Source organism: Bufo bufo, chromosome 1 (genome assembly GCF_905171765.1).
Source record: "Bufo bufo chromosome 1, aBufBuf1.1, whole genome shotgun sequence".
Taxonomy (NCBI): Eukaryota; Metazoa; Chordata; class Amphibia; order Anura; family Bufonidae; genus Bufo; species Bufo bufo.
This window is the reverse complement of record NC_053389.1, coordinates 824,511,989-824,536,132: the sequence shown is the minus strand read 5'-3', so window position 1 is coordinate 824,536,132 and position 24,144 is coordinate 824,511,989. Positions and strand designations below refer to the sequence as shown.

Here is a 24,144-nt window from a genome sequence, read left to right as displayed (position 1 = left end):
TCCATCTTTTCTTGTTTCCGTCATCATTCTTCTCTCGGTTTCTATTTAGACCTTTAGACAGTGATTACTGTCATGTAATTATAACATTTAACAACAAAGAGATATTTTCATGGTTAACGGTCCCTGCTTGTAGTACCCTTGCTGCATTTTCAAATAAGAAGACAGTTGGCAAAGAAACAACCCATATTGGATTTCCCATGTAACATTTTAATCCATGTCAATTTTATTTTTTTAAAGGTTTTTTAAAAATAAATGTTGAGACTTTTAAAAAGATATTTTTAGACATTGTAAAATTACATGGCATTCAGATTTACATAACAGTTTGTTCATTATTATCTGATAACACCACATCATATATTTTGCATGCTTCAAGAAAGGTCTTGGGCAGATCTAAATGCTCAGTGTTGATCTTATGTGAAATGCTATTTTCGATGAGTAGGTATGCAGCCATTGCTTCCTTTACACCAAAAATATTTTCATGTCCAGCCTGTTTTAGAAGAGTTGAGCAGTGTCTTCGAAATTATTTGTTGGCAACCTGCATTGGAACACCTTTCTTGCATGCTAATGTCTCAGCATACTGTAGAAGGTCTTGATCGACTTCAAGTAGTTGATTTACAGTCCCTGAAATATTGAGATCTCAAATCAATAAAGATATCAATTGAGAATACATTTTTCAATTGGGAATAAAATATTATTTATACATGTGTGTTATGACTACCTTGAGGTGGAGCATTAAAGAGTAAATCTGGTTTTCCATAGTGGCCATCAGTATGTCCTTGTCTCCTTATTTTATGGTTATTCCATTCGATGCGCTCACGCTCAAGCTCGTTGTTAATAATTAGTAGAAAACAAAACTGGATACAATGTCTTGAATAATTAAAAAATAAAAGTAAAATTAAGTTTTGACAATAGGAAAGCAATAAAAATTATATTTGAATATCATGATGATCATTTAAAGAAGTTAGTCTAATATTAAAATTACTAATACCTACATATGAATGGGATTTGAAAGATCCAAAATCTGAGCCTCCAACATTGCCTGTTTTGGAAGAATTAAATAATTGTGAAATGTATTTATACATTTTCATATTAGGTTTTTTTTTTTATTTAAAAAATAAGAAATGTTTATTTGAAGTGATTGGCAAATTATTTACAAAATATTTAATTTGAATATACATAAGATATTTGATAAGTAAGCAAGGTTAGTGTGAGCGCTTGGCCAATAACCCCAACATAGGAATAAACAGGGCCAGAGCTTGAGTAGGAAGTGTGTGATGTAAAATACACAAGATGGAATCAATTGGAACACAGAATTAAAAGTGTTTTACTAGAGTATCTTCTGTGCTCCAATTGTTACCCATGACATTTGCATAACACTCTTATAGGCAGGGCAAAGTAATTGCATTCAAGATTATGGTCTAGAAGGGTGGGGACTGAGGGGTAGCAGTGAGACCCAACACTATCACATACTTGTGACATATCGTCTGGGTTGGGGATAACAATGTTATTCACAGACAACCCTTTTAAATAATCTTACTGAAAAACTAAAAATTATTTACCTCAAAATGATTCTGCCACATGCAAATCCATGATTTTTTTAGATGTCCGTTAAAACACTCTGCACGCTTTTTCAAGCAAAGAGAATGATAAAATTTTACAAGTTATAATTTTGATTCTTAACATTAACAGTAAATTTTAATACATAAACATATTAGTCGAGGAAGTATTAATGATAAATTATAAACTTACTTGAAATAAAATATTATGAAAAAGAGCTTCACATTTAACATATTCAAGGGGCTTGACCCAAGAATGTTGATATATTTACCAATATACAGGTTGTTGAAACTACAATATTTAGCACTAATTGCATATATTTTGAATACAGGGTTGAAAAGGTATTCCTCAACCTCTAGTCCATGTGCCTGCCTTCATATGAATGGTGTTTTGTCTGGTTACCTTAAACAGCGCTGTTGAGACACATAGATGAATCATGCTCAGTTGGTTTTCGTGTTCAACAGCTACTCTGTTATGCTATGTCTGTTTGCACGCCATAACCATTGAAGAATCTCCTTCCTTCTGGCTCTACCACACACATTGTGAATTAACTATCCTGCTATGATAGTTGCCATGACTGGGCGTCTGACAGTCCAGTAGCTTTATAGTGTTTAGTATAGAGTGCGACACTGACAAGTCTCTGCAGTGAAGGTGGAAAAATTTACCTCCTCGCCCAATGCTATACATTATAACACTGCTGAACTGTTGGATGGTGAGTCATGGAAATTTATAGAGCAGGAGAATGAAGTGACAGCGTAGGAGAGCAGAACTCAAGGCTGATTGTTCAGTGGCCAGAACTTAGATCTGTGAAAATGACAGAGCATTATAAAAGGACCTGTGGAACAATAAAACTAAGTAAGCATGCCTGACACAGGCTTCCTTGGAGCTCTGTGGGATATAACAAAATGACAAATGAACAAAATGACAAGACCATTCACAATAAAGGCAAACATGGACTACAGGTTTGGAATTAACTTTCATAGAAGGTAAATGAAAACAATTTGATATTAGTGGGTAATATTGTTGTCTTAGCAAGAACAACATACTAACAAATAGTAAGATTGGTGAGACAAGCCATCGAATTAGCATTATTTAATTATATTTCTAATAAATAATAAAAATTTAATATAACAAAATTACTTGATTATGTACAGACTTGCCATATCTGAAACTTTTAGTGCCAGATAAAATGTCATTATGACGATATCTGAAAGAAGTCTGTACTTCAGCGACTGAGACATTCTCTTTTCCTCTGTCTGCTCTCACTACACGCGGACAACCTAAAATGAAAATACAATAATATTTTGAAATTTATTATAATAAGCTAGGTCTGATGCAGAATATTTTATATTACCATGTTCCCTGACCACTGCATCAATAAAATAACGTGCAATGAAGTCCGGTTTACGATTTGATGTTGCTGCATGAAGCCAAATAACACGTCTTGAAAATCTGACATACAAAATTATAACAATGAATTTAAGTATTTGTTACTTTGGTTAGTATAGTACTAAATAACAAACGAAGACAATTAACTTCACATTATAATAAACGTACCCATCAATACCAAGATGTATCCATATTCCATAAAAACGTAACTTATCATTACCTAGAGATGATAAAGTTAAATTTACGCGAGAACATAGTTCATAGACAACTTTTTTATTTTATTTAATAGAAACATAAAACATAGCCAATAGAATGTAAACGTGCATGGCTTAAAAAAATATAAACAAGCTAGAGGCATTATGTATTTAGTCTAATTTGTAAAAAATGATTAAGTGCCACACTTTATAAAACATCAAACTGTATGAATACGTACCATCTATGTGCCAAATATCATTTGGACCCTTGGTTGAATATACTCTTCTTGGTATTTTACAGCGTCCGGGTCGACGTCTCAACAGTCCATCCTTGTCAAGTTCCCTCATTACATCATGAATATCGTTTCTAAATTAAAATAAATTATATAAATTATTAATTGATGCTAATAAAATTACAATTAATTAAAAATAGATTATATATAAAAATATAAATACCGTATATACTCGAGTATAAGCCGACCCAAATATAAGCCGAGGCCCCTAAATTTACCCCCAAAAAATGGGAAAAATTATTGACTCGAGTATAAGACTAGGGTAGGAAATGCAGCTATAATGCAGAGTGTATGTGTATAATGCACACACTCTACATTATATACACACATCTGCAAGAGGGTGATTTAGATTGATGGGAGTCTGACTCTGACTCCCTGTATTTAATGCAGAGTGTGTGCATTATATACACACACACTCTGCATTAAATACAGGGAGTCAGACTCCCATCAACTGGGCATTTATTTATTTTAAATTTTTTTATATTTATCAGGTTGTTTATTATTATTTTTTTGTTCCCCCTTCCTCCCTACTTCATACTTGGCCAGGGAGGGGGGGCTGTCCAGGGGGAGGGGGGGATGTCCAGGGGGAGGGGAGGCTGTGCAGGGGCCGGTACTTACTGCCGGTGTAAATCTCGCGGTCTGCTCCCAGTGTAAATCTCGCGGCACGCGTGTCTCACGAGATTTACACTGGGAGCTTAACAGAGGTGCCGCGCGGACGTGCTGGGAGCTGACCGGAGCAGCTGTAAAGGTAAGTAACAGCTTCTCCGCCCCCAACATGTCATGGTCTGTATTATGCCAATGTAAGTTGCCATAATACAGACCTAGACTCGAGTATAAGACGAGGGGGCTTTTTGAGCACAAAAATATGTGCCAAAAAACTCGTCTTATACTCGAGTATATACAGTATATAAAAATATAAATATATATATATATATATATATTACCTATAGCAGGGTTGAACTCCTCTAACATCTCTAATGCGCTTGTGCATTGCTCTTATACCTTTAAAAGGAGACCAGTTTTGAAGCTCACCCTGCAATGAAATTATGTGAGGTGAAAATAAATTCCTACTTCATTAAACTATATAGTCAAAAAATAATTATTAAACCGACCCACCTGAACCGCCTGAAATATTGCTTCAAAAGGGCGGTCATTACATCTTCGCCTTAATCCTAAACGTTTCAAAATTCGCCTTAAGTGTCGATCTCTAGAAGTATAAATAGGTAGAAAATAGTTGACTTTGAAACAAATAAAGATTTGACTGTTATACATAATACAATTTTTATATCTGTAGTCTGATTAAACAAATACGTACAAAATTTTTATATCAAATTTTCTGTCAAGCATCATTAACATCTCCTTCTGGGTGTATCCTTGTTCAAATAAAGACCTAATTATGAAATCACCTGTTTGAAAAAAAAAATAATAATTATATATCTATATAGTTTATTAAAATGAATAAAAATAAATAAATTTAAATAAGGGCTCTTTCACACTTGCATTGTTGTGTTCCGGCATAGAGTTCCGTCGTCGGGGCTCTATGCCAGGAAAATCCTGATCAGTTTTATCCTAATGCATTCTGAATGGAGAGAAATCCGTTCAGGATGCATCAGGATTAGTGATGTCGCGAACATAAAATTTTCAGTTCGCGAACAGCGAACGAGAACTTCCGCAAATGTTCGCGAACTGGCGAACCGGGCGAACCGCCATAGACTTCAATAGACAGGCGAATTTTAAAACCCACAGGGACTCTTTCTGGCCACAATAGTGATGAGAAAGTTGTTTCAAGGGGTCTAACACCTGGACTGTGGCATGCCGGAGGGGGATCTATGGCAAAACTCCCATGGAAAATTACGTAGTGGACGCAGAGTCGGGTTTTAATCCATAAAGGGCATAAATCAACTAACATTCCTAAATTGTTTGGAATAACGTGCTTTAAAACATCCAGTGTGTGTATACGATCAGGTATGATGTTGTATCGATCAGGTAGTGTAAGGGTTACGCCCGCATCACAGACATTGACAGACCAAACTCCCCTTTTAATGCACCGCAAACAGTTCATTTGCACAACCGCAAACTCCCCATTTGCACAAGGTTGGATACCAAGCTAGCCACGTCCCGGTGATGTCATTGAAGGTTTCTTCCTCCACCCAGCCACGTACAACACCAAGGGTCCCCGAAAGGTCAATTGAATTGATTTTTCGAACGGGGAGATGGTATCAGTGGTTGGCACTGGCAGTGGGCACACTACAGTCAGTAGAAGCGGGCCTGACACACACTGGCAGCAGGCAAGCAACTGAAATTACACTAAAGTGTAAAAATTAAATGCCTTATTTATCGGCAAGCTACTGTGCCACCCGGTATGAGTGGTTGGCACTGGCAGTGGGCACACTACAGTCAGTGGAAGAGGGCCTGACACACACTGGCAGCAGGCAAGCAACTGAATTTAGACTACTGTCTAAAAATTAAATGCCTTATTTATCGGCAAGCTACTGTGCCACCCGGTATCAGTGGTTGGCACTGGCAGTGGGCACACTACAGTCAGTGGAAGCGGGCCTGACACACACTGGCAGCAGGCAAGCAACTGAATTTAGACTACTGTCTAAAAATTAAATGCCTTATTTATCGGCAAGCTACTGTGCCACCCGGTATCAGTGGTTGGCACTGGCAGTGGGCACACTACAGTCAGTTGAAGTCGGCCTGACACACACTAGCAGCAGGCAAGCAGCTGAAATTACACTAAAGTGTAAAAATTAAATGCCTTTTTTATGCAAAGTCCTGTGCCAGCCGGTATGAGTGGTGGGCACTGGCAGTGGGCACACTACAGTCAGTGGAAGTCAGCCTGACACACACTGGCAGGCAACTAACCTTAGATTAAAGTGTAAAAATTAAGTGCCTATTTTTTAAGCAAAGTCCTGTGCCACTCGGTATGACAGGGGTGGGCACTGGCAGTGGGCACACTACAGTCAGTTGAAGTCGGCCTGACACACACTAGCAGCAGGCAAGCAGCTGAAATTACATTAAAGTGTAAAAATTAAATGCCTTTTTTAAGCAAAGTCCTGTGCCAGCCGGTATGAGTGGTGGGCACTGGCAGTGGGCACACTACAGTCAGTGGAAGTCAGCCTGACACACACTGGCAGGCAACTAACCTTAGATTAAAGTGTAAAAATTAAGTGCCTATTTTTTAAGCAAAGTCCTGTGCCACTCGGTATGACAGGGGTGGGCACTGGCAGTGGGCACACTACAGTCAGTGGAAGTCAGCCTGACACACACTGGCAGGCAACTAACCTTAGATTAAAGTGTAAAAATTAAGTGCCTATTTTTTAAGCAAAGTCCTGTGCCACTCGGTATGACAGGGGTGGGCACTGGCAGTGGGCACACTACAGTCAGTTGAAGTCGGCCTGACACACACTAGCAGCAGGCAAGCAGCTGAAATTACATTAAAGTGTAAAAATTAAATGCCTTTTTTAAGCAAAGTCCTGTGCCAGCCGGTATGAGTGGTGGGCACTGGCAGTGGGCACACTACAGTCAGTGGAAGTCAGCCTGACACACACTGGCAGGCAACTAACCTTAGATTAAAGTGTAAAAATTAAGTGCCTATTTTTTAAGCAAAGTCCTGTGCCACTCGGGATGACAGGGGTGGGCACTGGCAGTGGGCACACTACAGTCAGTTGAAGTCGGCCTGACACACACTGGCAGGCAACTAACCTTAGATTAAAGTGTAAAAATGAAGTGCCTTTTTTTTAAGCAAAGTCCTGTGCCACACGGGATGACAGGGGTGGGCACTGGCAGTGGGCACACTACAGTCAGTTGAAGTCGGCCTGACACACACTAGCAGCAGGCAAGCAGCTGAAATTACACTAAAGTGTAAAAATTAAATGCCTTTTTTATGCAAAGTCCTGTGCCAGCCGGTATGAGTGGTGGGCACTGGCAGTGGGCACACTACAGTCAGTGGAAGTCAGCCTGACACACACTGGCAGGCAACTAACCTTAGATTAAAGTGTAAAAATTAAGTGCCTATTTTTTAAGCAAAGTCCTGTGCCACTCGGTATGACAGGGGTGGGCACTGGCAGTGGGCACACTACAGTCAGTTGAAGTCGGCCTGACACACACTAGCAGCAGGCAAGCAGCTGAAATTACATTAAAGTGTAAAAATTAAATGCCTTTTTTAAGCAAAGTCCTGTGCCAGCCGGTATGAGTGGTGGGCACTGGCAGTGGGCACACTACAGTCAGTGGAAGTCAGCCTGACACACACTGGCAGGCAACTAACCTTAGATTAAAGTGTAAAAATTAAGTGCCTATTTTTTAAGCAAAGTCCTGTGCCACTCGGGATGACAGGGGTGGGCACTGGCAGTGGGCACACTACAGTCAGTTGAAGTCGGCCTGACACACACTGGCAGGCAACTAACCTTAGATTAAAGTGTAAAAATGAAGTGCCTTTTTTTTAAGCAAAGTCCTGTGCCACACGGGATGACAGGGGTGAGCACTGGCAGTGGGCACACTACAGTCTGTGGGCCTGCAGCTCCTCACACACAGGCAGGCCAGGCAACTGCAATATGTATATAAAGGAAAAAAAAAAAGCAGACTAATGTTGCAGCCCTAAAAAGGGCTTTTTGGGGTGCTGTCAGGACGCTGTCCTTACAGCAGAGATCAGATGAGTCTTTCAGGACTGGAGTGGACACTGAATTCACTAGCCTAGCTATCGATTTCCCAATTAAATCAGCAGCAGTTACAGTCTCCCTCCTCTCACTAAGACTGCAGCTTCAGAATGAATCTAAAATGGATGCTGTGCAGGAGGTGGGAGGGTCTGGGAGGGAGGGTATGCTGCTGATTGGCTGGAATGTGTCTGCTGACTGTGAGGTACAGGGTCAAAGTTTGCTCAATGATGATGTATAGGGGGCGGACCGAACATCGCATGTGTTCGCCCGGCAGAGGCGAACGCGAACAAGCTATGTTCGCCGGGAACTGTTCGCCGTCGGATAGTTCGGGCCATCTCTAATCAGGATGTCTTCAGTTCAGGACAGGAACTTTTTTGGCCGGAAAAAATACTGCAGCATGCTGCGCTTTTTGCTCCGGTCAAAAATCCTTAACACTTGCCGCAAGGCCGGATCCGGAATTAATGCCCATTGAAAGGCATTGATCCGGATCCGGCCTTAAGCTAAACGTTGTTTCGGCGCATTACCGGATCCGACGTTTAGCTTTTTCTGAATGGTTACCATGGCTGCAAGGACGCTAAAGTCCTGTTTGCCATTGTAAAGTGTAGTGGGCAGCGGGGGAGCAGCATACTTACCGTCTGTGCGGCTCCCAGAGCGCTCCAGAATGACGTCAGGGGGCCCCACGCGCATGGGTGACGTGATTGCATGGATCACGTCATCCATGCGCATGGGGCGCTCTGACGTCATTCTGGAGCGCCCCGGGAGACGCACGGACGGTAAGTATACTGCTCCCCCGCTCCCCACTACTACTATGGCAACCAGGACTTTAATAGCGTCCTGCTGCAATAGTAACACTGAACGCATTTTGAAGACGGATCCGTATTTAAATGCCTTCAGTTCACTTGCGGTGTTACGGATCCGGCGGGCACCTCCGGCAAATCGAGTACACGACGGATCCGGACAGCGCAAGTGTGAAAGAGGCCTAAGAGATAATATCAAATATAACCGGTCTATTAGAAGACCTTTTACATATACTACTGAAAATTTTTACATTTTTGAATAAATGTGTAAATTATTGATAAGCAAAAGGTTGAATCTTAATACCTACTCCAATAAGGAGAACGATCCAGGGAAAGTCTGCAAAAACACATGCTCTTCTCCATTCTCTGTGTCATATCATCAATACACATTCCAATAAACTAACATTAGGTGCGTCTCAATTACATGACATAGGTACGGGAGAGAAAATGCAGAGCACTGAAGTCTGAGAAATCATTCTCATAATCGTTGAAAGAAGATACACTGAAACCCAAGTCTACAAAAAAATGTTACTTTCACGTACCACAAGTCCAAATTTTTTATGTTACATGTCTTAACTTGAATTACATTATTAAAAATGTGTAATTATTTTTAAAATTATATATTATTTGGGGTGCTATTGCATTACCTTGGCATTCACTCTTTGTCAATGGAATTGTCACATCCAATAATAAAGATCGGACTTTGCTATGAAAGCCATTTTCTGTCAAAATCCCTATAAAAAAAATATATAATTTTTTTAATATATTTTAAGATTTTGGAAGTCATATAGCTCAGAAAGTATTTAGAGTTGTTATCTTGTAAAATAAGTTGTCCAACCTCTGTGGCCACCCGGCTATAATATAAAGTGGTCACTTCTTTGTCCGCTGACACCTATTTCCTCATGGTTGCAGATCATAGAATCTGCAGCTGACGTAACACGTTGACTCTACGCAAATAAATGAACACAGAGGTGTCAGACTTCTAGAATTAATGAAGGAGCCAAAACAGCTTTTTGGTCACTGATTTGCGGAGAGGCACTGTTTGTTACGTCAGCTGCAGAAGCTATGATGAGCAGTCACTAGGAAATAAGTGTCAACGGACAAAGACAGAAACACTTGATACTAGATACCGGCCAAGAAAGAGAGACGTGTGTTGTAGCTTTGTTTCGTTTTAACTACAAGCCTTGTAACAAATTTAACATAACAACTTTAATGAAATTTTCATTATGAACATATTAGTACATGATTAACAACAAATTAAACTGTGTGAAATCAACTAAACAAAATAAACAATATATACGGTATATGTATCTGACGAAAAAAAAATTATAATTATACACTTGTGACATCACCGCAGAAAGTTTAAAAAAATTATACCGTGATTATGATACCTTACCATCATGCATGTCTTGTCTAAATTTTTCATATTCTTTCAATGTATTGATTTGATCACTCATTTCTAAAATATTAAATTAAAAAATAATAGCGTTCATTAGTACACAAAATAATGTAATAATTATGGGCGTACTGCGTTCCGAGCCAAATTAACCCCTGTCCAAAGGATAGAGAATAAGATGTATGATCATGGGGGTCCGTCCACTGGGACACCACTGCAATCTCTACGTAGAGGGACCATGAAATCAGCATACAGAGCAAAGTGAGCTCCATACCTTATGACGGAAAAATACAGAAGTCGTGAGCATAGAAGCTTAGGGCTTTGGTGTTGCCAACATCACGTAACACCCCCTGAATTCTATGGGATAAGGCGTGTCAATTATGTACCTGTTCGACCGTTATCAGGAACGGAGAAAACTTTGCTGCATGCGCTGATTTGAGACTTCCACAAGGCAGAGATTGCGGGGGTCCCAGTAGACGGGGCCCACCGCGATCAAACTTCTTATCGCCAGGGGATAAGATGTCTAGAGGCATAGTACACCTTTAATATATGGGGCAGAAAAACATAAAAAATGGCAACCGACAGAAAAATTAATTATGGACAGCCTCAGGGCTTTCTGCCTCTGAGCGGCAGATTCATCATGTTCATCTAATCACGGTGAGTAGGACTCTGTGGTGCCCCGAGTCAACAACGTACACAGCACCCAGCCAGAGCCATTGAGTGACCCTTCAGGACTCGGAGAAAACCTGCATGTAACCCAATATAGTGAATGAGGGAAGGGGGCGTGCATACTACGTAGCGTATCCTCCATTTTATGTACCATGTACCATGGCGTGCAATATATAGCAAAACCCCGCAGTGTAGGTTCAATACTGTATATTGTAAAGCATGGCGTGAGAAATATATTGTACTTTGTACAGCAAGGTGCAGGGATTACACTGTATTGTACGGGATGGTGCATGGATTGTACTCTGTATTTGATGTGACAATTATTTTCACTTTTCATACCGCCAACCTGTGGTGGTGCAGTGACCAGCTCTGAGCCGACCATGCTCAGCAGCTGCCAAGGGTTAGAGGGAACACTGCTGCTGATGCACCCCTATAGTAGAACCTCCAAAAAAATTATCACATTTTTGAAACTACAGTATAAGGTGTCATTTTTTTTGGTACTATTATAGGGTACATATGATTTTCGGTTGCTCTAAATTAATCCAAAATAGATGTTTTGGCAGCTTTTATTTTTATTTTATTTTATTTTTTTACAGAGTTTGTCTTATGTAGAGTCCTTTTTTGCGGGATGAGATGACGGAAAGATTGGCACAATTTTGTGGCTCTTATTACTGTTTGATTGCTTGGGATTACACTTTTAGTGTCGCAAGTTTACCCAAAAAAATTTAGTTTTTTTTACACAGTTTTTATTTAATTTATTTTAACGTGTTTAACTGAGGGCTTATTTCATGTGGTATTATTATAGAGCAGGTCATTACGGACAAAGCAATACCTAACATGTCAATTTTTTTATTTTTTTTAACCCCTTAAGGAATCGGCCCTATTTAACCTTACTGACTTGGCCATTTTTTGCAAATCTGACCAGTGTCACTTTAAGTGCTGATAACTTTAAAACGTTTTGACTTATCCAGGCCGTTCTAAGATTGTTTTTTCATCACATATTGTACTTCATGACACTGGTAAAATGAAGTAAAAAAATTACATTTTTATTTATACAAAAAATTCATTTATAAAAAATTGCAAATTTACAAGTTTCAATTTCTCTACTTCTATAATACATAGTAATACCTCCAAAGATAGTTATTACTTTACATTCCCCATATGTCTACTTCATGTTTGGATCATTTTGGGAATGATATTTTATTTTGGGGATGTTACAAGGCTACGAAGTTTAGAAGCAAATCTTGAAATTTTTCTTAAATTTACAAAAACCAAATTTTTAGTGACCAGTTCAGGTCTGAAGTCACTTTGCGAGGCTCATATAATAGAAACCAGCCAAAAATGACCCCATTCAATAAACTACACCCCTCAAGGTATTCAAAAATGATTTTACAAATTTTTGTTAACCCTTTGGGTGTTACACAAGAATTAATGTAAAATAGAGATAAAATTTCAAAATTTTACTTTTTGGCAGATTTTGGCAAATACGGTATTTGGAAGGCAGGTTTTGCTGGACTGGTTTATTTACACCATGTCCCATTTGAAGCCCCCCTGATGCACCCCTATAGTAGAAACTCCAAAAAAGTGGCACCGTTTTAGAAACTACGGGATAGGGTGGCAGTATTGTTGGTACTAGTTTAGGGTACAAATGATTTTTGGTTGCTCTATATTACACTTTTTGTGAGGCGAGATAACAAGAAATAGCTGTTTTGGCACCATTTTTATTTTTTGTTATTTACAACATTCATCTGACAGGTTAGATCATGTGATATTTTTATAGAGCCGGTCGATTTTGATGCGGCGATACCTAATATGTATACTTTTTTTTTTATTATTTATTTAAGTTTTACACAGTGATTTCATTTTTGAAGCTAAAAAAATCATGTTTTAGTGTTTCCATAGTCTGAGAGCCATAATTTTTTCAGATTTTGGGCGATTACCTTGGGTAGGGTATGATTTTTGCGGGATGAGATGACGGTTTTATTGGCACTATTTTGGGGTGCGTGTGACTTTTTGATCGCTTGCTATTACACTTTTTGTGATGTAAGGTGACAAAAAAAAAAATGGTTTATTTTTCACAGTTTTTCCATATTCTGAGCCATAGTTTTTTTTATTTTTTGGACGATTGTCTCATTTTTTGCGGGATGAGGTGACGGTTTGATGACACTATTTTGGGGTACATACGATTTTTTAAAATAACTTTTAATAAATTTTTATAGAAAGGTGAGCAAAATTTTAATACCATAATATTTTTTTATGTAGTTCACCGTGAGGGGAAAGTTACATGACCGTTTCATAGATTGTGTCATTACGGACCCGGTGATACCAAACATGTGTAGGGTATTTTATTTGTTTCATTTTATTCTTTGAAAACATTTTTATTTTATTTTTTTTATTTATTAGTGTTTTTTTACTTTTAATCTTCTGACCCAGACCCACTTGGTTCTTTAAGATCCAGTGGGTCTGATGCCTCCTCTGCAATACACTATATAGTGTACTGCAGAGTGTCTTCACTTAAACTTAGCCTGCTCAGGCTTAACTATACCATAGCAAGCTGGATGCCTGGGAAGGCATCCAGTTGCCATGGTAACCACCGGGACGCTGAAAAAGCAGTGCAGCAGACTGGTGGGAGAAAGGAGCTGAACGCAGGGTGAGGGGAAGCCGGAGACCGCAGAGTTTATGAGAGTGGGGAGGGGGGAGAGACGCCGGGGACCGCAACATAAATGAGACGGGGGAGGGGGGGAGAGACGCCGGGGACCGCAGAGTCTATGAGAGGGGGGAGGGGGGGAGAGACGCCGGGGACCGCAGAGTCGATGAGAGGGGGAGAGAGACGCCGGGGACCGCAACATATATGAGAGGGGGAAGGGGGGAGAGACGACAGGGACCGCAGAGTTTATGAGGGGGAGGAGGGGGAGAGAGACGCCGGGGACCGCAGAGTTTATGAGAGGGGGGAGGGGGGAGAGACGCCGGGGACCGCAGAGTCTATGAGAGGGGGGAGGGGGGGAGAGACACCGGGGACCGCAGAGTCTATGAGAGGGGGGAGGGGTGAGGGGGGGAGAGACGCCGGGGACCGCAGAGTCTATGAGAGGGTGGAGAGAGACGCCAGGGACCGCAACATATATGAGAGGGGGGAGGGGGGGAGAGATGCCGGGGACCGCAACATATATGAGAGGGGGAGGGGAGAGAGACGCCGGGGACCGCAGAGTCTATGAGAGGGTGGAGAGAGACGCCGGGGACCGCAACATATATGAGAGGGGAGACGGGGGGAGAGACGCCGGGGACCGCAACATATATGAGAGGGGGGAGGGGGAGAGAGACGCCGGGGACCGCAGAGTCTATGAGAGGGTGGAGAGAGACGCCGGGGACCGCAACATATATGAGATGGGGGAGGGGGGATAGACGCCGGGGACCGCAACATATATGAGAGGGGGGAGGGGGGGAGAGACGCCGGGGACCGCAACATATATGAGAGGGGGAGGGGGGGCAGAGACGCCGGGGACCGCAGAGTCTAAGAGAGGGGGGAGGGGGGGAGAGACGCCGGGGACCGCAGAGTCTATGAGAGGGGGGTGAGAGGAGCAGGGGAACGCAACATCTATGAGAGGGGGGTGAGAGGAGCAGGGGAACGCAACATCTATGAGAGGGAGAGGAGCGGGGATCGAGGCATCTGTGCAGGGGGGAGGGGAGCGGGGTATCACGGCATCTGGGGAGGGGAGCCGGGGATAACGGCATCTGGGGAGGGGGGTTTGGGAGCGGAGATCCATGAATTGAGGATGCCGCTCCGCCATCTTCAGTGGGGGGAGGGGAAATGCCAGTTTCTTACTGTGTAGGAGGCTGCTCGCTGTGTGAACCACGGCTCTTCTGCTTGCCTGGGACGGACACCTTATCTGCTGGGCTGCCTGAATAACACTGGTGGCCGGCAGATCATGTTCCACTGACTGCCACACTGGGTGCACGCCTACTGCCTGCCACTAGCCAATCAGCAGCAGGATCTTTGAACACTACCTATGCTGATTGGATAGTGTGCCTGAAGGTTAAATTGGGGGGCATGGCATAGGGGAGTCTGTGAGCTGACACCTGATGGATGAGGCAGTTTTGGATGAGGGAGTTTGGGCTGACGTCTAAAGGGAGGAGGGAGTTTGGGCTGACGTCTGAAGGGAGGAGGGAGTTTGGGCTGACGTCTAAAGGGAGGAGGGAGTTTGGGCTGACGTCTAAAGGGAGGAGGGAGTTTGGGCTGACGTCTAAAGGGAGGAGGGAGTTTGGGCTGATGTCTAAAGGGAGGAGGGAGTTTGGGCTGACGTCTAAAGGGAGGAGGGAGTTTGGGCTGACGTCTAAAGGGAGGAGGGAGTTTGGGCTGACGTCTAAAGGGAGGAGGGAGTTTTGGCTGACGTCTAAAGGGAGGAGGGAGTTTGGGCTGACGTCTAAAGGGAGGAGGGAGTTTTGGCTGACGTCTAAAGGGAGAAGGGAGTTTGGGCTGACGTCTAAAGGGAGGAGGGAGTTTGGGCTGACGTCTAAAGGGAGGAGGGAGTTTTGGCTGAGGTCTGAGGGAGTTTGGGCTGACGTCTGAGGGAGTTTGGGCTGACGTCTGAAGGAGGACGGAGTGTGGGCTGAGGTCTGAGGGAGGAGGGAGTTTGGGCTGAGGTCTGAGGGAGTTTAGGCTGACGTCTGAAGGAGGAGGGAGTGTGGGCTGAGGGAGGAGGGAGTTTGGGCTGACGCATGAGGGAGGAGGGAGTTTGGGCTGAGGGAGGAAGGCGTTTGGGCTGTAGTCTGAGGGAGGAAGGAGTTTGGGATGAGTGTGGAAGGAGTTTGGGCTGACGTCTGAGGGAGGAAGGAGTTTGGGATGAGGGAGGAAGGAGTATAGCCTGAGGGAGGAGGAAGTTTAGTCTGAGGGAGGAGGACTGATGGAGTTTGGCCTGACGGAGGATGGAGTTTGGCCTGACGAAGGAGGGAGTTGTGGATGATGTCTGAGGTAGGAGGGAGTTTTGCCTGACGGAGGATGGAGTTTTGCCTGACAGAGGAGGGAGTTGTGGATGATGTCTGACGATGTCCTAATATGTATGCCGTACATCTGGGCCTGGGCTTTTCCCAGTTGGAGAGGAGTTTAGTGCCTTCTGAATATCAGACATAGTAAAGGGAGCGGCAAGTTGATCACGCTGGTTATCTGAGAGGACTGGGAGATTTAATGTACTGAGGAATGAAGAGATGTTTTGCACTTTATCCAATTTAGGGTTTGGAAGGGGCGATGAGGGAAGGTCATAAAGGGATTCATAGTAAAGCTTGAACTGTTCTGCTATTTCTTCAGTTTTGAACAGTGTGGAGCCCGACGGGGAAGTTATGTTATGCACAAAACTTGCCATTTTTCTGCGCTTTATTCTCTGTATTTGGAACTTTGTAGCTTTATCACCGTGGGCGAATATTTTTTTTTGGGAGTTTAAAAAGAACTTAGTAGAACGTTCATTTAACAGGTTTTTCAGCTCCGTTTTAAGCATCTGTAACTCAGATAAATGAAGTTGGATTAAGGAAATTTTGTGGGTATTCTCCAGTGTGCTAATCCTGGAGAGGAGGGAGTTTATCTTCTTATCGGATTCCTTCTTCAGATATGAACAACAAAGGCTAATTAGTTGGCCCCTTATATATGCTTTATGGGCATCCCATAAGGTGTTAGGGGAGATGTCAGACGATTGGTTGGTGAGAAAGTATTCTCTTAGAAGTGTCATGGGTTTATGGGTTGCATTGCCCAAGACGGACTCATTGAACCTCCAACCATTTTTCTTACCCAATCCCTGAGGAGGGCGGATGGAGCAGAAGATAGGTGAATGATCTGACAGCGTCATGGACTCTATTTTTGCTGAGGTGCAGAGTTGTAGATTCTCCTTCGAAATCAGAATGTAGTCAATTCTGCTATATGAGTTATTGGCTGCAGAGAAAAAAGAATAATCAATAATGTTAGGGTTAAGGCATCTCCAAACATCTATGAGCCCTAGGTTAAACAGTCTAGCCAGAGTAGTGCGGATTGCCCTAGAGGACAGGGCTGATTTTTTCGAGGACGGGTCTATCAGGGGGTTAAAAGGCATATTCAGATCACCTGCCAGTATTAATATACCCTCACTGTGCTTTTCAACCTAGGACAGAAGGCCAGCAATCCATCTAGGCTGGTCTGTATTGGTGGCGTAGGCATTGACAAAAGTGTATAGTGTTTGGCCAATTTTACCTTTTAATATAATGTAGCGACCCTCAGGGTCTTGAATATGGCTTAAGTAAGTGAAAGGGGTGCCACGCCGGAAACCAATACTGACCCCCCTAGATGCAGCCCCATCTGCGCCACAGTGATACCATATGGGGAATCTAGAGAATGAGAGATCTGGGTAGTTATTTTGTTTGAAGTGGGTTTCTTGTAAGAAAACCACTGAACTTTTTTCTTTCCAAAGAAGAGAAAAAATCTGACTGCGTTTAGAAGGAGATCTCAGACCCTTTACATTATATGAGACTATAGTTAATTCAGACATGGCTTGGATTCAGTAGGACAGAAGATGTAGCTAAGTACATTGAGCATATTAAAGGCAAAAAAAACAGCATTATAACATAATGGTATGAGAACTAGAACTTGAGACCACAATGGGTGGCAAAACAACAACATGTGGGGTCGTATGGTATACAACCAGAAGTAAGTAGGGGGAAAGTGAATTAAATTCACATGTAACCTGCATCGAGGAGGGAACAGGCAAGAGAAGAAAAAAATTGATTGGTCAGGACAAAAGAACAATAAATGAGAGCTGAAGAAGTAGGTGGAAATAAAACAAAAATAACAGAAAGTGGAGGGATATAGGTGAGGGGTGTGAGAAGTAAGAAACGTATGGGAAGTAAAGTAATAGGAGAAGTGCACATGTATATAAGTGAATCTCCCATATATCTTTACCAGATACACATATTAAGCAGTCGAGGTAGAGAATAATACTGGTTACAGAGTCTGTTCAGTGAAGACTGGAAGAAAAAACGCGAAGATCTCAGGAACCATCCTGGGAAGAGTGAATCTTCTTGGGTGTTATTAAGTCTTTAGACTTCTTGGACCTTTGTTTTTTCGGCGTTGTGGTAAGTTCCCAGGGTTGGAGAGCAGGCAAAGCAGGTAAGGCTTAAATATCCTGTACTTTATCCCAGTCCGGAATGTTTAGTGGAGAAGAGTCCATAGCTGCATATGCTTCCGAAAGATCTGAAAAGGAAGATATAGTGACCCTTTTTCCAGCGACCAGGAAGGAAAGCCCAAATGGGAAAGTCCATCTATATAGGATCTTCTTTTCTTTAAGTAGTGATGTGAGAGGACGTAGAAATCGCCTCTTCTGTAATGTAGACGGGGATAAATCCTGGTATATTTGTACAGGAGCCTCCTCCAGGAGGATTGAGGGTGTGATTCTAGCTGCTTCCAAAATCGCTTCCTTGTCCTGGAAGTTCAGGAATCTGCAGATAATATCCCTAGGGGGGTCATTGTCCTTGGGACAAGGCCGTAGTGCTCTATGAGCCCTTTCAATTATTAGCATTGCAGGGTCAAAGTCTCCTAGTAGTGAGGCGACTATTTTTATGATGGCACTTGGAATGTCAGAGGCAGAAACCGATTTGGAATCCCTCTGTACCGGAGGTTGTTTCGCCTGCCACAATTTTCCTGATCCTCCAGGGATGCATATAGTTGATTAATATGAAGCTGGCAAGCGGTCAGAGATTGAGTGACTGCAGCGCTATGGTCTAACGCCTCTGCCTGCGTAGCCTCCAGTGAGTCCACTCTGTGGCCTATCTGCTGAATATCTTGGGCTACCTCCTGTAGCTTGGAGTATATGGGGTGTATGGCCTCCTCTAATGCCTGTTTAATAAAGCGGCGTGAAACCGGGAGGTTACGAGACTCACCCTCTTCTCCCGCGTCTTCTTCTCCCTCAGATTGACTTGAGGCGCGTCCGCGTGGAACGCTGCAGGGAGCCGCGGCCATCTTAGATTCCTTGGCCGGACTGACTGCTTGCTGCTTTTTCAAGTATTTTGTCATGTCCGAGACAGCAGGAGAAGGTTTAGCTTGTGGAGCCGGGTCCCCATGCTTCTGTCCACCGTACTTGACCATTTTTTGTTCCTTAGGCTGAAGATTGCCGTTCCCTCAGCAGGTTAAAAGCAGGAGCTTCAGCTGGACGCTGCCATTCAGTTCAGGCGCTAGCTCCGCCCCCGGTTGCGGGCCTGTTTGGTGTGGGCCGAATTCTCCCTTTTGCAACCCCACTGCCTCTTTCAGCCTGTTGAGGTGCTGCGGAGCCCTCCGCCTCTGTACTGCTGTCCTCGCTCGGCTATTCACCTTCCAATATTGGGTCAATGACCTCATCGTCCACCACCATCTATTCCACTTCCTCACTCTGCTCATCCTCCTGACTTGACCTAACCACAACCTCAGTGATCGTCAACTATGTCTCATCATCATCCACCTCGTGAACGAATGATTGCCGTTCACCATCGTCATCTTCTTGAAAATGTGAACAGTGATGAGCGCCAGGGGCAATATTTGAATTTGCAATATTTCGCGTATATTCATCATATATTTGCGAATTTGAGAATTTGTGATCTCCAGTCATTATTTTCTTGATTGCAAAAATCGGCAATCGGAAAATTCGCGATAAAATTCACGATACGAAAATTTGCGATCAACACTACTCCTAAAGTCAAAGATATTGCAGCCTTTTCATTGGCCAACAAGCAAGAAGCAGTGAGGGATCATGGGTACTGATTAAATTTTTTTTTGAATATTCGCGATTACGAAGAAATAGCACCATATTCTATATATTCGTGAATTCTCGAAGTGCCAATAGTCGCGATAGAAATTTGCGATCAACACTAACTGTGAAGGCTCAATAGGTTGGGAATTAGGGCACATTATCTCTGGTTCCTCTTCAAAAGTGCTGGGTGCGAGGACCAAATGTAATAGTGGCGCTGGAAAGAGCTTCTTGGAATATCTGAGTCTGGGATCACTCGTTTGGCAAGCCTCTCCATGGTGGGAAGAAGGATGATCAGAGTGAGGATTCGGTTGACCAGACTCTTGGTGTCACGGCCATGCCCATGACCGTGACTCCTTTACCGCATGCGGTTGCCTGCGGTTTTGTATGGGCGTTCAACCACGGGTGAGGGCCGCTTGTCTGTGGCCTCACTTGTGGTTGCCGCGGGCAACCAGTGTTGTTTTTAGCAGCAGAGCAGCATGAGCATTGCTAGGTAGCTTGCTGCCCTGGCATGTGGTCACACCTAGCAACCCTTTGTTAGGTGTGTGTGTTGTGTGCACTGTGTTGTATGTCATTGTGTGCACTTTCCCTTATGTAAGTGGTGTTTTCCCTTCCCTGGGGTTGGAAGGGTTAATCTCCTTCCTAGTGTGTGTGCACTGGGTGTGTCCGTTTGTGGGTGTGGCTGCCTGGGCTATAAAGCCTCAGTTTTAGACAGACTTCTGAGGGGTACTCCAGCCTTGTAAGCTGGAGGAACTCTCCTGGTCTTTTCCATCTGCCAGTGTGGGCCACCCTTGTGATCATAAATTGTTATACTCTATGTTGTGTTATGATCAGTTGATTTGTTCCTGTGTATATTTGTGCAGCTATGGATCTGGGTTCCTGTGTGTGGTTGTGTGTTTGCTGGGTTCATTGAATCTTGTCTGGACTTCAGCTTGCCTGCACAGGGATCCAGTCAGCAAGGCTGTGGCAGGTAAGTGGATCTAGTTCACATTACCTGCCATATCCATAGTACTGTTTGTGTTCCCCCATTTTCCCAACAGCTTGGCCGTTGAGACTCCTGCTCCTCCGTGCCTAGGAGGAGTGGGGCGTCTTACTCTGACTCCTAGCGCAGGGACCGGACGGAGGGTGAGTTAGGGATCCGAGGTTCCTGCGCATGGGTCCTCCTACCTTTAAGGTCGGCCCATGCTGTTAGGAGTTAGGGTCAGGGTAGGGACGCTGTTAGGAGGTGACCTGCTCCCTATCCTGTTCTCCTGGCCGAGTAGGCCATAACATGACCTGGCTCCACACGGCTGAGGATTTCCCCCATCCTCAGCCGTGACACTTGGCTACAGATACTGGACTTGGTGGAAGAGAGGGTGGTGCTTAACCGACTGGAAGCATTATCTTCAGCAATCATACCAATAAACTGCTCACACTGGTCCGACTTGGACAGTGTTGTCCTGCACCGCCTAGCTAAGTTGGACATGAAGCTGGGTACGGTGGATGTTTTTTTTTTTCTGGTGCACTGGCAGCAGGCACAGTTTCATTGCGGACAGGGCCATCAGCATCACGCCCACTTCCCCGTCCCTTAGTGCTTGCCTTCCAGTGGCGTAGCGTGGGTAGCCAGCACACGGGACAAGCCAAGTATTGCGCCCCCCCAACCTGTGACCACTCCCATTTTTTTTTTACAAATAATGTAGTAGATGTCACCTGCAGTCCTATGTAATACCACAGATAACACAGTGATAACTCTTTGAGTACAGATAATGTAGTAGATGGGTGTGAGGCCCCAGAATTCAGAACACACACAGTGTGACCTGAAGTCTGGGGCCGGGCTGAGGCAGTGTGGGTAAAATTCTATATACCCCCTACCCTACCGTGAAACTGATATTTGGATGGACATAACATACATTGCTATGAAATATACAGGGGAATACAGCACCATACCTGTTACATCCAGTGGCATCTCCTGGGATATAGTCTTTCCTCAACGTCTTAATTCGGAGATAGGACCGTCATGACACCTTCTTTCAGCCGCATCTCGTCTCTGCAAAGTTTCACAGAAAATGTTTTAGATTCCTCACTTTACTATCATCCTCAGATAACAGACCTCCCTTTCCCCCGTAGTGCCCATAAGTATAATATATAATGGCCCCCTCTGTATTATTATTATTATTATAATGACCACCTCTGTAGTATTATAGAAATAATTATGGCCCCCTTTAGCTCCTCAAGCATACAGTCCCATGTAAAATACATAACTCCCCTTGCCTTCCGCTCCTCCAGCATACAGTCCCATGTAAGATACATCACTGCCCTGCCTTCAGCCCCTCCAGCATACAGTCCCATGTAAAATACATCACTCTCCCTTCAGCTCCTCCAGCATATAGTCCCATGTAAGATACAACCATCTGCCCATCTCTGCTGTCCATATACCAGGCCTACCAGTATTGCCCCTTCATATACCGCCTGGTCACCCCACACCTAACAGTCTGAGTCACTTGTCTCCCTGAGTGTTAGGTGGGGTGACCAGTCGGGCAGGTGGTATATCAAGGAGTAATGCTGGTAGGCCTGGCCTGGTATATGGACAGCAGAGATGGGCAAATGGCATCCTAGACAGGCAGTACTGTCTCAGTGTCCCTGGTCATCCTTCACCAGCACTCTGACTGCAGTGCCATGGTGCCATCTGCTTGGCATCCTTGGCCTGGCTCTCATGGCACTGACTGGCACAGTGGCACTTCACTCATATTATCATATATTACCCCTAACGCCTGCCTGCCCGCCCTCAGCCCATGCCAACACAGTATACTAGTCACTACAGACCTAATTACACACTCAGGGTGGGACATTGGGACTCTGGGACAGTGACACTGACTGTCACTCCCTCTGTCTCAGGGTCGCTTGAGTCTCTAGGCTGGACTACAGTCTGTTACTGATTCAGCGACAGTGCGGCAGCCATCTTCTGCTTCTTCTTGCTCCGGCTCCTGGCTCCGCACTGTCTTTCCCGTCTGGAAGGTGGGCAGAGCCTATCAGGAAATGCCGTGCGCGCCCTGCCTCGCCTCCTCACTCTGCTCTGCAGGCGGGCGCTGTGTGAAAAAAAACAACAACACAGCGTCGGCGATTAAACTTGTGCCAGCCCAGCGGACAGCGCCCCCCTGCAGTGTGGCACCCGGTGCAACGGCCCCGCCGGCCTCCCCCACGCTATGCTACCGTTGCCTTCTTCATATTAATGGTTTTGTCACTAGATGTGGCACAGATTGTTTTACTGTCCGCTAAAGACACAGTTTACGGATGCAGTACAGTATATGTCACAGAAACCCACAGAATATGGACACTATATTAGTCCCAGATTATTAGAATTTGTAATACAGACACTGCTTGCAGATGTAGTTCAGTATTTATTACACAAAGCAACACACTATGGACACTAGATGTGTTCCAGATCATTAAAGACACAGTCTGCGGATGATGTACAGTATATGTCACTAATAGGTATAAAAGAAAAATATCTTGCTGCTGTCAAACTCACACACACAGTAGTCCTTAATAGGACTTTTGGGTCTTGGAAAAGCTTTCTCCGAATAAAAACTGTGAAATTCGCTCCCTACTCTGTCTTTCCCTTCGTACGCTCTGCTCTCCCTGTTTACGTTTGAGCCGAACTTGCATCATCAGGTGCTATATAGCACCCGATGACGCGTTCCGGCCAGCCAATCACTGTAATGCCAGTAACCAACATGGCTACTGGCATTACAGTGAGGGCAGTACTTACCTGCACCTTTATTGGCTGCTTAAAACCTGCGAAACGTGCGGGAAGGAGACTCGAGCATTGCGCGAGTACTGCCATGTGCCGAGCATAGCAATGCTCGAGCCGAACAGATATTTGGCCGAGCATGCTCGCTCATCACTAGTTGCTACATTAAGTGGACTAAGGCATTGTATACTAGTAATTTTATTAGTGCCTTGCCTACCTTTTTGGTATCAGCACTCCTTCTATTCGGACCAGGGGTTTTAGTTAGCAGGAGACTGCATATAGTTTGAAGGCTACTTGGTCTCAGTTTAAGTTCTGAGACCCCATGGACAGGTACCTGTTCACATGGTGCAGTACTGCATGGTTGCTGTTAAGGCTTTAATGCTGTGTCTGTGGGTTGGTGGGGCCCATTACCAAGGAGGCTCAGTCTGACAGCAGAGGTGGTGTTGGGCTGCTGGGTCTCACCGCATGTGGGTGCTGTGTTTTGACGGCAGTGGTGGCCACATGGTGCTGCGCCAAATTAGAGTAGGTCCCTCTTGAAAGAAGCCGCCTTGATGTGCTGAGTGGGCTTATGCACAATGTTAAAAATGTATATAAATGGCCTTCTGTACATTAGGCCCATAAGGACACGCTCCATACATGTACGGCACAACCGGACGTAACTTAAGGACCAGCATCGTATATGTAACTGGGGCGGACTGACCGGTCGGGCACTTTGGACGTGGTCTGAGGGAC

The 24,144-nt window shown here is 43.9% G+C and overlaps 1 protein-coding gene across 1 annotated transcript; it reads right to left on the bottom strand.

Moving 5' to 3' along the window:
* Positions 1-485: 485 nt before the first annotated feature.
* LOC120987279 lies at positions 486-14,824 on the bottom strand. The gene is made up of 14 exons (XM_040415860.1): positions 14,774-14,824; positions 10,285-10,347; positions 9,536-9,622; positions 4,749-4,839; positions 4,550-4,640; positions 4,378-4,466; positions 3,380-3,507; positions 3,115-3,166; positions 2,912-3,009; positions 2,698-2,837; positions 1,560-1,625; positions 993-1,039; positions 719-867; positions 486-621 (listed from the first exon to the last, which is right to left on the bottom strand). The coding sequence occupies exons 2-14, from the start codon at positions 10,343-10,345 to the stop codon at positions 521-523; spliced, it is 1,200 nt and encodes a 399-aa protein (XP_040271794.1). The 5' UTR covers positions 10,346-10,347; positions 14,774-14,824; the 3' UTR covers positions 486-520.
* Positions 14,825-24,144: the final 9,320 nt, after the last annotated feature.

Coding starts and splice junctions, on each gene's coding strand:
- LOC120987279 (XM_040415860.1), bottom strand. CDS start 10,345: ATGAGTGATCAAATCAATACATTGAAAGAATATGAAAAATTTAGACAA. Junction 9,623..10,284: donor TAGACAAGACATGCATGATG/GTAAGGTATCAT, acceptor TTTTTTTTATAG/GGATTTTGACAGAAAATGGC. Junction 1,626..2,697: donor GCAAGTCTGTACATAATCAA/GTAATTTTGTTA, acceptor TGCTTGAAAAAG/CGTGCAGAGTGTTTTAACGG.